Source organism: Prunus persica, chromosome G3 (genome assembly GCF_000346465.2).
Source record: "Prunus persica cultivar Lovell chromosome G3, Prunus_persica_NCBIv2, whole genome shotgun sequence".
Taxonomy (NCBI): Eukaryota; Viridiplantae; Streptophyta; class Magnoliopsida; order Rosales; family Rosaceae; genus Prunus; species Prunus persica.
The window spans coordinates 25,406,600-25,420,033 of NC_034011.1; the positions used below are offsets into that span (position 1 = coordinate 25,406,600).

At 37.5% G+C, this 13,434-nt stretch overlaps 2 protein-coding genes across 2 annotated transcripts; one reads left to right on the forward strand and one right to left on the reverse strand.

Annotated features, from left to right (window-relative positions):
• LOC18782837 (ABC transporter B family member 15) lies at nucleotides 4,519-9,341 on the forward strand. Its single transcript, XM_020558948.1, has 7 exons — nucleotides 4,519-4,793; nucleotides 4,939-4,996; nucleotides 5,121-5,299; nucleotides 5,406-5,863; nucleotides 5,993-6,533; nucleotides 6,725-7,600; nucleotides 7,865-9,341. Exons 1-7 carry the CDS (start codon nucleotides 4,536-4,538, stop codon nucleotides 9,236-9,238), a joined length of 3,744 nt encoding a protein of 1,247 aa, XP_020414537.1. The 5' UTR covers nucleotides 4,519-4,535; the 3' UTR covers nucleotides 9,239-9,341.
• On the reverse strand, nucleotides 9,381-10,645 carry LOC18783968. The gene has a single exon (XM_007217719.2). It carries the CDS (start codon nucleotides 10,643-10,645, stop codon nucleotides 9,383-9,385), a length of 1,263 nt encoding a protein of 420 aa, XP_007217781.1. The 3' UTR covers nucleotides 9,381-9,382.

The window sequence follows — 13,434 nt, forward strand, 5'->3', positions numbered from 1 at the left end:
ACCACCACTAATTCAAACCCAATGGAACCACAACCCAATTGAACCCAAATTCAACAACCACTGTCAAACCCAATTGAACCTTCCAAGAAATCATCCACCACGATCAGGACAATTGTAAAGGGAGACACCATTAACGGAGATGTGGGCTTTCTTGTATGAGACTAAGAGAAGGAAGTCATGAATTCCCAATCTTGAAGTGGTTTGACAAAAATTCTAAAAACTAATTGGTACCCATTAAAGGATTCTTCCGGAAAATGACATAGAAGCCATCAAGTTGAACTTATGGAATAAATAACTGGTATTGAATTTTCAACCTCTATCTCTGTCTCTCTCTCTGTGTGCTTTTTTTCTCACCTAAAACCCTTGACCACTCTCTCTCTCTCTCTCTCTCTCTCTCTCTCTCTCTCTCTCTCAGAGTAAAGGTTACAGCTTTCAATCTAGACAGTTGATTAAGAAGGAATGAAGAAGAAGAGAGGAAGAAAGGTATAAAAAAAACAAGGGCTGGCCTAGGAATTTGGGAAGGAAGAAGAAAATAGGAAGAAAGAAAAAACAAAAAAAAAACAAAAAGAAACAGGTTGGGAAGGAAAGGAAGAAGAAATGAAGAAAAATGAGGAAAAAAAAAAGAAGAAGAAAAGATAAAATAGTTTTAGCAACCTTTAATTATTAAATATTAGAATTTTATTTATTTATAATTAAAATTAAATATTAAAATAATTATTTTTTAGTCCGACACAACACCAAACATAGGTCTTCACTATTTTTACAATTCAGCTTCTTAGTCCAACGCAGCACCAAACGTAGGTCAGTACTTAATCCAACTTAGGCCAATCCGAGCTAATCAAAGACAGTCTCAGGATTTAGTCCAGTCCATGACAATCCGCCGTACCAAACGACCCCAATGAGTTTTCTATTGTAACTTTGTTTGGTTCCATCTCCACTATAATGGAAATTGTTACCCCTTGTGGATATTTTTAACTTTGCTATATAAATAGTAAATACACTAGAATAAATTCGAAACTGGATATCATAAAAGGTGATTTCAATTATGGAATATCAATTTAAATTGAAGAAATAGGTTATTTCTTCATAGGAATACGTTAAGGTAATGGGGAAAGACAAGGTAAGGACACGACAAGGCGAGGTCAAACACAGGGCACATGAGTGTATTACTCTAATACCATGCCAAAATGAGAATTATCATATATGTATTATTCTCCAATATGGACGTATTTTTAAAGAAGTACAAAAATATGTTAACCCTAAAAAGATAAAAATAGGAAATAAATTTCAATTATAATATGACTAAAGAAGGACTCTCCAATACAACCAAAATCAAGGATAGAATTCCCAAGAATTAAGGCACCATTTGAAGAAATCTCATCGCATAAATCATAAAAACTAATGGCCCAACTGATGTAGAACAGATGGCAGATTTTATCGCGGTTGAGCTAGAAAAAGGACGTAGTGGGAATATGCAGATTTGTCGTCCAAGCTCCGATTAGGACGTAAAATACCATTTCGGAAAGGGAACGACGCCACGAGTGTAACTCACGGCTTTGCCGTGATATAAGATGGATTTTGGCATTCTGAGGTCGTTTGGCCTTCCAAAACTGCAGTTAAAGTTTGGTAGTTAATTTTCCAATAAATTCTGTTTTGGACAGTTTAGGAGTTACGTTATTAAGACTCCAAATTAATCCTGTTTTTTCAGTTTTATGTAATAACTCCCCTAGTAGTTGAAGGGTTGAGGGTTGTTGAGAATTGTGTATTTAGACAGGTTTGTCTAACGTTTCTGGCAACTTAGTTTTTAATAACATTATTCCAAGAGAGCTTCTCTTAATTTTCTGGTGGAATCCAGTTTTTATTGTTACCCAAGGTTTCGCTTGAAACCCTTTGTTACTTGTGCTGCGTCATCAACCAAAATCATATAAATCCCCAAGATAAAGAGACAGATATCGAGTAGAGAGAAAAGGGAGAGATATCAAAAAGAGATAGAAGAGGGAGATAGATTGAGAAGAGACAAAGAATAAAGACGATGGAGAAGAGTAAGAGATACAGTTTTTAGTTTTCATTATTTGTGTTAAATTATAGAGGAAAATGAGAGTGAGGATGAGAGAGAGGAGTAACAAAGTTTTTAGTTTTTGTTTTCACTTTTGTTACTCGTCTCTCTCATCCTCCCATCTCATTTTCTCTCTCAGTTTCATTCTTTATATTTTAGCACAAAAACTAAAAACTAAAAATTAACATTAAAATAATTATCAAACGACCCTGCTTTAAGCATTTAATGTTAACATTGATAAATAAAAAAATGAGCTGATTTTTTTTTTCCCCTTTATTGTCCACTTATATGTTATAGTAAAAAGTATCAAAAGAAATTGTAAATGAACAGAAGAAAAATAGGAAAATCAACATTCATAAAGAAAGTTTAGCAATCAATTGCTCCCCTCATTGTCTACTTTACTTTTTGAGGATAAATTTAAAAAAACTTTAGAAAAGAAAACAGCCCAAAGCCGACCCGTCTATTTTCCCTCTTCTTTCCTTCTCCACAGACACCAACCTCTGTCTTCTTTCACTACTGAAGATTGACGGAGAGGAGAGGAAGAACATAAGGAGGAGATGAGAGAGGCATCGGTTCGGTTTTCTGACGGGAAGGCGAAAGCCTATGAAGTCTCTTTTGTAATTGGATAACTAGCACTGAAAACCGCCTTTAGTGAGATCATATAAACGAATACGACTAGAAAAGGAGATCACGACTTCTTTCTTTTTTCTCCTTTTCATTTACATTTTCTCAGGAACCAAACAAATAAGCAAATGCAGAATAGGAAAATGTATGTGGGGATTGTGTTGTACCTCGGTGCGACTTCTCGGAGGCGGAATCGTGAATTAAGTTTAAGAGCGGCTTCAGTGGGTCACTCCCGCCATGGCTGTGTGCTTCGATTTTGCGCACTTAATAATCAACCAGAGCACTTTCAAGCGACTAGGCCCACTTATTTTTCTACAGATTCCATTCTTTCATCTCTTTTCTCTTTTTTGTTATTTGCACTCCGAATAATAATTCCCTTTTAAGAACAAAAGGTGGTATTATTGCTCGAGTGCTGTCTTACTCTCTGTAAAATGATATTTTTATTGGTGTCAAATCTGTTTGTATGATCATATCGCATATGAATTTGGTCTTCCTTTTTGGAAAAAAAATTAGAAAGAGAGAAAAAACAAAAAGAATGATAAGTATATTATCGCAAATGATCTCATGAGTGACATAAGTTAAGAAACTAATATAAAATGGATGCCTAATCATTTGTAGCGATGATTTAACTTGTAGCCAATGATATCGGAGATGCATGATTAAAAATGAGAGGGTAGCGCACGGTGAGTGTTATGTTGTCACTTTGTTTGGTTCCATCTCCACTATAAGATACCAGATGGTGTTGTTTCATATATATAAAATAATAGACCGAGAATAGTTGAGACATTCAAAATATCATATGTTCTTGATTAATTCAAATGTTAAGAAATGAAAATGTTAATTAAATGAGGATGATATGGTAAATATATACTTTTTCATATTTAAAAAAAATACGAATAAAAACAAAATCAGATAATGAGTCTTATTTTTATGGAACACAACTACCTATTTTATCTTTTTTAATTCTAAAATTAAAAAAATTAAAAATAGAACCAATTGGCACACCTATAAACGTGTGTCAATGGATTAGTTAATATAATGGAAATGGTTACCCCTTTTGGAAAATTTTAACTTTGGATAAACTTTGCAATATAAGAACATCTCCAACAGCCTCTTCACCAGCTTTGAAATTCTAAAATAGGTGAGCTACATTAGAAAAACTCTCTCCAAAAGTCTCTTCAAACTCGGTCATCAAAGCTCCAACCTCTTTCTCTCTCTTCAAGACTAGTAAGTTGACTTTGGCTCATCAAACATTTAATTTTACTTTGGAAAAACAAAACCTACCTTTAAAATATAAAAAACATGCATTTTTTCTTTTCAGATAATAAATACATAGACATTTTTCATATGTTTTCCTATTTTTCATTCGTTTCCATGATATTGCATTAATTGAATTGAAATGAAAAGTCTTGCAGCAAAAATTATTCAAGTAGCAAATAAACTTTTTCAAATTGCCACATAGGTCAACAAACTTTAATTTGTTACTACTATTGGAAATGCTCTAAATACACTAGAATAAATTCGAAATTATTGGATCTCATACTAGGTGATTTAGATTCCGGGATATCAATTTAAATTCTGCAAATCAGTCTCCGTACGAAAATTAAAAAGCTGTAGTTGTATATGCAATCTGAGGTGGTGAGCACCAAAGCATTGTGTTCCTTTCTTCCACCAAAGGTGAACATTTAGCCTGACATTGCATTTAGCCTGACATTGGTTAAAGTCAAAATTTAGCACTTCCTACAAAAAAACTAAAAGAAAAATAAGTTATATATTAGAGAGGGAGGCAGTGTGAGGACGTATTTTACTAATTATACCTGTTGTTTGTTATCTGAGAAAGACTGAAAGAGTGAGAATGAGCAGTTCAGAGAAAACTAGTTATGAAGTAGAGAAGAAGAAGAAGAAAAATGGGTCAATAAGGTCCATTTTCATGCATGCGGATGGAGTTGACAAGTGGTTGATGACACTGGGGTTGCTTGGAGCCATAGGCGATGGCTTCACTTCACGTCTGGTGATTGTTTTATGTAGCCGGGTGATAAACAATATGGGCAGAGCAGACAGAGCTGGAGCCTCAGATTTGGATGCACGTAATTTGCGCCATAACATCAATAAGGTTTCTCTCTCTCTCTCTCTCTCTCTCTCTCTCTCTCTCTCTCTCGACCTTCTCATTGTTCACATTCACACATGCACAAACACTGAAAAGATGCAGAAAAAGCTAATCACAATCTTTGGATTTTGTTGTGGATGGCCTCATGCAGAACGGAATGCTAGCGTTTGTGTACTTAGCTTTGGCCTCATGGGTTGCTTGCTTCTTAGGTACGTAATCGATTTAACTACATAAACATGAACATGGTTTTCTTTTGTTCTGTTTTTGCAACAACTGATATATACAAATCAAGTTCAGACCGAATAGTGTTCTCAGTGTAATTTGTTATTTTAGAGGGATATTGTTGGACACGAACAGCAGAAAGACAAGCTGCAAGAATGAGAAGCAGGTATTTGAAAGCAGTGTTAAGGCAAGACTTGGGCTACTTTGATTTACATGAAACCAGCACCTCGGAGGTCGTCACTAGTATCTCAAATGATATTCAGATCATTCAAGATGTTCTCAGTGAAAAGGTTTCTACATTCAAGTCAATTTTCCTAATTCCTATTAAGCTACAACATAACAGAAACATTATTTTGTCCCAGCTCCTTTTTTCATATAATGAATTTGAATGATCAGGTGCCAGATTTTGTAAGCAAAGTGTCTACGTTCGTTGCGGGTTACACGGTAGCATTTTTCATAGTGTGGGAACTGGCTATGTTGGGGCTCCCATTTTCCTTGCTTCTGGTAGTTCCTGGTTGGATTTGTGGAAGAACTTTAACAGAACTAGCAAAAAAGAGAAGAGAAGAGTGCATTAAAGCTGGGACAATAGCAGAGCAGGCAATATCTTCCATTAGGACTGTTTATGCATTTGTTGGAGAGAACAATACCATTCAAAAATTCTCTGCAGCTCTACATGGAACTATTAAGTTGGGGTTGAGGCAAGGCTTGGTTAAAGGCTTGGCCATTGGTAGCTCTGGCACTATCTTTTCCATTTGGGCTGTCATGTCTTACTCTGGTAGCAGAATGATTATATACCACGGCGCGCTCGGAGGAAATGTTTTAGCAGTTGGCGTCTCAATAGTCAATGGGGGATTGTAAGCAATAACTTCTTCTCAATTCTACTTTATAAATGGAATTTTATGTGATCTTAAAAAGAAATTGTAAATAAAAAAAATTAATTAATTAAAATGATGGGTTAACTTCCTCTGTTCTTTGAGAAACAGGGCAATGGGTTCTGCTTTATCAAATCTCAAGTACATAACTGAAGCATGTTCAGCTGGCGAGCGTATTATGGAAGTTACAAAACTAGTTCCCCAGATTGATTCAGACAACATGGGAGGCAAAATTCTGGAAAATTTTTCAAGTGAAGTTGAATTTAAACAGGTCAAGTTTGCCTACCCATCAAGGCCTGATGGCATCATACTAAACAACTTTTGCCTAAACATACCAGCAGGAAAGACAGTTGCTTTGGTAGGTCCTAGTGGCTCAGGAAAATCCACAGTGATTTCACTGTTGCAAAGGTTTTATGACCCTCTTGAGGGAGAGATTTCTCTAGATGGGATTGCCATTGATAAGCTGCAGCTCAAGTGGCTAAGATCACAAATGGCAGCAGTAAGCCAAGAGCCTTCTCTGTTCTCAACCACCATTAAGGAGAATATACTCTTTGGCAAGGAAGATGGTACAAGTGAGGAAGTAATTGAGGCTGCCAAAGCTAGCAATGCTCATAATTTCATATCTCAGCTGCCTCAAGGATATGATACCCAGGTTAATTTTCATTCCCTTTCCCTACTAGCAATTAGTAGAACAACAATTTATCACAGTAAAAATAAATTGGCAAATCGTTAGGCCACTTGGTCAAGATAGTGAGTCCGCTCGACTATTGCTAGTATAAATAAATATATTGGTAAATCCATAAGATATTGCTTAAATAAATAGTAGCAAATCAAATCCAACAGGTTGGTGAGAGGGGCATTCAAGTGTCAGGAGGACAGAAGCAGAGGATTGCCATCGCAAGAGCATTAGTTGGAAAACCCAAGATCCTTCTTCTTGATGAGGCCACCAGCGCATTAGACTCTGAGTCAGAGAGGCTTGTTCAAGAGGCTCTCTACAAGGCAGCCATGGGCAGAACAACCATAGTCATCGCACACCGCCTGTCCACCATTCGAAACGCCGACGTTATTGCCGTCATGCAAAATGGTAGCGTCACAGAAACTGGCTCACACGACGAGCTAATACAAAACCAAAATGGGCTTTACGCATCATTTGTCCGTCTCCAACAAATTCCAAAAGAAACTTCAGAAGATCAATGTCACTGCAACAACAGTATAAATAGTCCCGCTCTTCCATCATCTGCGAGCCAATTGAATTCGACCCCCCAGGACGCTGGATTGGACTGTACTGCTGCTACTGCTAAAGAAAATCCAAACAACATGATCAAACCCAGAGCTTCATTGTGGAGATTGATGTCTATGAGTCTTCCAGAATGGAAGCAAGCGATTTTAGGGTGTTTGAGTGCTGTTCTTTTCGGAGCGGTTCAGCCGGTGTACGGATTCGTCATGGGGACCACGATATCAGTGTTTTTCTTGACAAATCATGATGAGATGGAAGAGAAAATAAGGACTTTTGCGTTGTGTTTTTTTGGGCTCTCCGTTTTCTCAATGCTGATTAATATCATCCAGCATTACAACTTCGCTTACATGGGAGAGCTCTTGACCAATCGGATTAGGGAGATGCTGCTTTCAAAGATATTCACTTTTGAAGTTGAATGGTTCGAGCACCGACAAAACTCCAGCGGTGCCATTTGCTCTAGGCTCACCAAAGAAGCTGAAATGGTAGGTCTAATTATTTCAACATTATTGGTAAAACATTTGGTCATTGATTGGTACCCGATATCAATTTACAATACTTCATACATTGTTGATGAAGGAAATATTAAAGTGCTCGATACCAAACAATCTTTTTTTTATTAAAATCTAACACAAGCAAAGTTTAGCTTCTTAAAATTAGTCAACGGGCGTCTAATCCTGGTGAAAAAAAGTTGTAACTTATCGCTTGTAAACCAAATGGGATTTTGACAATGCTCTTATTATTGGCAGGTGAGATCCTTAGTGGGTGATAGAATGGGTCTCCTTATACAAACCATCTCAGGCGTCGCCATAGCATGGACAATGGGGCTAATAATAGCATGGAGACTTGCCGTGGTCATTATTGCCGTCCAACCCATAGTCATTGCCAGCCTGTATGCAAAGCGAGTCCTACTCAAAACAACGTCCACAAAAGCCATTAAAGCCCAAGAGGAAAGTTGCAAGCTTGCTGCCGAGGCAGTCTCCAACATCCGCACCATCACTGCCTTCTCAGCCCAGAACACAATTCTGAAGATGCTAGAAAAGGCCCAAGAAGGCCCACGTAGAGAGAGCATGAGACAGTCGTGGGTCGCGGGTATTGGGCTCGGGTTTGCCCAGTGCATCACAATTCTCAATTGGGGTGTCAGCTTTTTGTGGGGAGGCATGCTTGTCAACAAGGGCCATGTCACAGCAAGAGCAGTCTTTGAAACCATCACAATTTTGGTCACCACCGGCCGAACCATAGCCGATGCTGGAAGTATGACATCAGACCTTGCCATGGGTTTGTATGCAATCGGGTCCATTTATAGTATCTTGGACCGGACCACAAAAATGGAGCCCCAAGTTCCTCAAGAGAAGCAAGTAGAAAACATAACGGGTCAAATTCAATTTCGTGACGTGGATTTTGCATACCCAACTAGACCCAATGCGTTGATCTTCCAACGCTTTTCGACTGAGATGGAAGCAGGAAAATCTACGGCGTTGGTGGGACAAAGTGGGTCAGGCAAATCGACCATCATCGGATTAATTGAGAGATTCTACGATCCAATCAAAGGAGTGGTGGAAATGGACGGCCGAGATTTAAAGACGTACAACCTTAGATCGTTGCGGAAACACATGGCGTTAGTCAGCCAAGAGCCAACGTTATTTGGTGGGACCATAAGAGAGAACATTGTATATGGAGCGTCCGATGAGACGGACGAGACGGAGATCGCGGAGGCCGCAAAGGCAGCGAACGCTCACGATTTTATCAGCGGATTAAAGGACGGATACGACACGTCGTGTGGGGATAAAGGGGTGCAGCTATCTGGGGGTCAAAAGCAACGGATAGCAATAGCCAGGGCAATACTAAGAAACCCAGCGGTGTTGCTATTGGACGAGGCCACCAGCGCGCTCGATAGCCAGTCGGAGAAGGCGATGCAAGAAGCGCTGGAGCGGTTGAGGTTGGGGAGGACTAGCGTAGTGGTGGCCCACAGGTTAAGTACCGTACATAACTGTGATCTTATTGTTGTGATTGAAAAAGGAAAGGTGGTGGAGAAAGGGACCCACTCTTCCCTGCTGGCTAAGGGGCCCGCAGGTGCTTATTACTCCTTGGTCAATCAGCCTGGTCCAAAGACACAGCCTTAGTTGACTAACAAAAGTTGTGCTTAACAATATTTTCAGAACCGTTGGTTGTAATCTTTATTAATTAATAAAATGAATATATAAAGGCACAGTTTTTAACTATAAAGAAAAAATGAAAATAAGATGTGTTAGCATTCACTCTCAGTGTCAATCATAGTCGGAGCGGTTCATTTCTTCAGACAAACGGCGATGTTTGGTCATTAATTGTGTCTGTGCCTTCTTGAGAACAGAGTTTCTCCAAATCTTTTGTTTCTTTCGATCTTCCTTTGTTAATTTTTCAGGGTCTCTTTCTTCAGGTAAAAAGAAAGAGACACTGATTTTATCAGTGGTGGACACATACAATTCTCGGCCTGAATTTATAATTCGATGTGGATTGAACTCGAACAGATTCTGTAATTTTTCATTTTCCTTCACTTGTAGTTCGAACCCTTCAGCTAAAAAACCCTTCAAAAACTGTAACTGGATCTTCTGATACCATGATGACAGCTTTAGATCTTTTCCATTGACTGTCAATGATGTTCCCGGGCATTGAAAATTCCCAAAATATTTCACAACTTCGCGGATGTCGTTTGCAACGATACTCTCCCTCAGTAATTGTTGCATATGTGAATAGCTACGTTCCTTTCCTTCTCCCCAGAACTTTTCCAAACTACCGGTTTCGAAAATCAAAGCTAGTGCTTCACTAGCAGCCACACGGACTAATTTATCATCATGCTTTAACAACAGGGTTGAGAAGTAATCAATGGCTCCATTCCAGTTGTTGTGTCTGAGTCTCCATCCTTCCACGCTCGTAAGTAGAAACAACCAAGCATTTATTGCAGCAACTAGGACCGCCGCCGAATGCTTTTCTTCATTTGCATCAGATTGATCAGCGTGAATGAACTTCCATATAATTTGCATTGCATTTTGAATATCCTCTGAGTTGGTTGCACCAAAAAAAGCCACAATGCCCAAACAGTCTAATACCTTCACTGCCGTGGTTCCAGATTTCGGAGCTTTAGAAAGAACCGGAAGCAACTCCCTGTACACTTCAGACACTTTATCCTCATAGCCAACGATCATGGCAAGCAACCCTACGAGATGAAGTGATAGCTGCTTCTCCTTGGAGGAACCCTTTTTGAAGGAATTCAAGCCCCTGTATAGAAAACTTGCGAAATTATTTTCTAGAAAGTCATGCTCTAATCTGCTATTTAACACCCCAATTATTGAAGCGAGTGCCTCCTCTCGGTCGGATCCTCTTCTCTCGTACAACCCTTCTAAGTAACTGTAAATTGTCTTCGGTGCCGATGGCCGAGGCAGTTGGACAGAGCTGTCAGCGCCACCATCAGCAACATGTCTTCTTCTACAAGCTCTTCTTTCGCTGCGCCTTCGGGAGCTTGAAGGCGGGGGAGGTTTGTCTCTTCTCGTCATGTTGGAATGTTAATGTGGTGGGTTGTGAATGTTAATGTTCTGAAATATAAATAGGGTTTGCTTTGGGATTCCTAGTCAGATTGGGACTACTAACAACACACAATCTGAGTTTAACAAGTAAGTGAAGCCCGGCAAAACTAGGACCATATGATGGGCCAGTCTTGAGTGAAATGAGACTTATTGCATTAAAAGATCCCGCCCAACAATAAGCAGCGCTACCCATTAACACAGCATTAGCCCATTGGAAAATCATTTTGAAAAAAGTTTTTTTTCGACCTTTTTTTGTTTCAAGCATTGGGAAGGGAAAAATCAAACTAAGACCTCGAGTAAGTGCGTAAATATCTTAATTATCTGAGCTACAAAACTCTTACGGGATTTTTTTTTATTAATTATTTTTTTGTATAAGTACGTTGGATTTATGATCTAAATAAACGATTGTTCTTTGGTATGTTAGTTAGATATGGTCATATTGATGTGTTGTTTTCTTTTTGTGTCTAAAACTAGCCCCTCCCTCACGTGTGTGTCAATTGTTGTTTTTTTTTTCTTTAGAATTAAAAATAGATAAAATAGGCAGTTAGTTATGTTCTATAAAATAAGGACCATTGTTTGATTTTGTTTTTAATTTTAATTTTTTTAATATGAAAAATCTAAATTAACTATATTATCCTCAAGTAATTAATTCATTTTAATTTTTAATATTTGTATTAACCTAAGGTATTTTCTGGTATTTTGAATGTTTCATCATTCTCTGCCTTTTACTTTATATATACTAGCCTCTCTGCACGCGCTTCCGCGCTTCCGAGAGGTTTTTTTAAAAAAATAAGTAAATTTATTTTAGAATTAAAAAAGATAATGGGTAGTTATGTTCCATAAAAATAGGATCCATTATCTGCCTTTTCTTTTTCTTTTAATTTTTTTAAATATGAAAAAGTGTGAATTTACCATATTATCCTCATTTAATTAATAATTTGAATTCTTAATGTTTGCATTAACCAAGGACATTTTCTGGTATTTTGAATGTTTCATCATTCTCTGCCTTTTACTTTATATATACTAGCCCCTTGGCACACGCTCACGCATGTGCCAATTGGTTTTATTTTTTATTTTATTTTTAGAATTAAGAAAAGATAATATGGGTAGTTATGTTCCATAAAAATAGAACCTATTATCTATTTTTAATTCAATTTTTTTTAATATGAAAAAATATGAATTTACCATATTATCCTCATTTAATTAATAATTTTAATTCTTAATGTTTGAATTAACCAAGGGCATTTTCTGGTATTTTGAATGTTTCACCATTCTCTGTCTTTTGCTTTATATATATAGATAAATGGTTTAACTCAAATCGGCCTAACTGTTATATTATAAGACATTATTCTTGTCGCAAGAGAATTTATTTTCTAAGCAAAAACTAATGGAGATATATTTTTACAAAATAGCTTCTTCCGATAAACTTGGTTCTCCTGGTTGAAGCTATAATTACTTTTAATTTGAGGAATTCCAAGTCATTTACGAAAACTCCTACAGTCCATTATCATTTGGAGGAACAGGCAGTGCAATCTCTGGGGATAAAGGCTGGTGGTGAAGTGTGAGAGGCAAAGGTCTTCAATTATTTGATAAGATGGGCTATTATTTTTAGAGCATTCACAATGGGAGGGTGTATTTTTAAGGGTGTAAAGTCACTTTTACATCCCTTTTACACCTCCGGGGATTGTAAATGTGATTTTTGCTCTAGTGGAGAAGATGTAAATCTAAAGATGTATAATTAATTTCTTTCACCTTTTTTGCTGTAGGTTCCACTTTTGTTCACATTTTTTCATGTAGGTCTCACCTGCAAGAGATGTAAAAAAAAATGTATATGTGCATTTCATGGTGGTGATGCAAATTTACACTCGTTTACACCTCTCCATTGCGGGTGATTCCGATCACAAATGGTGTATATTTAACATACACCTCATTATACACTCTCATACTGTGGATGCTCTTAGAATCTTGGAGCATCCACACTAGGGGGTGTATTGTTGGGGGTGTAAAGCCACTTTTATATTCCCTTTACACCTCCATGGAGTGTAAATACGTTTTTTGCTCTAATGAAAAACGATGTAAATCTAAGATGTATAATTTTTCCTCTCTTTTCTCGGGTGTGTCCCGCTTGCAAAAGATGTAAAAATAGATGCAAATGTGCATTTTATTTTACATCTCCATGGTGGTGATGTATGTTTACAACCATTTACATCTCCCCATTGGAGATGATTCCGGTGACAAAGAGTGTATATTTAACATACACCCCCTTATACACTCTCTCATTATGGATGCTCTTAGTTCGGCGTGAATATTTGACTATAAATAAGAGATAATTATTACCATTAGGGAAATGGCTTAAGTCACTTTGGACATCACCAGACACACCCTATGATATGTTCCCCTGTAAACAATAAATAATAAACAATAAACATCTGTGTGCGCTTCTGTTTTGATCCAAGTGATATTAAGAAAAAAGATAATCGAATTTAGGATCTCGAATGCAGGAATAAAACTCCTTGCATGTGCGTTTTTCTTTAGATGTGCTTGCTTCGTTTGAAAACCAATTAATTTACCACTCTATCTCTATCTCTATCTGTATCTATCCTATATGTGTGTGTCTATGTGACTAGACCACCACCTATATATGACTATATATGATTTGTAAATAAATGAAATTAAGCAATATGTCCGGACCATGACAATTCAACAAGAAGCCCTACTGGATGGTACTCTGTGTCTCTGTGGTGGGTAAGGTGGAGAGA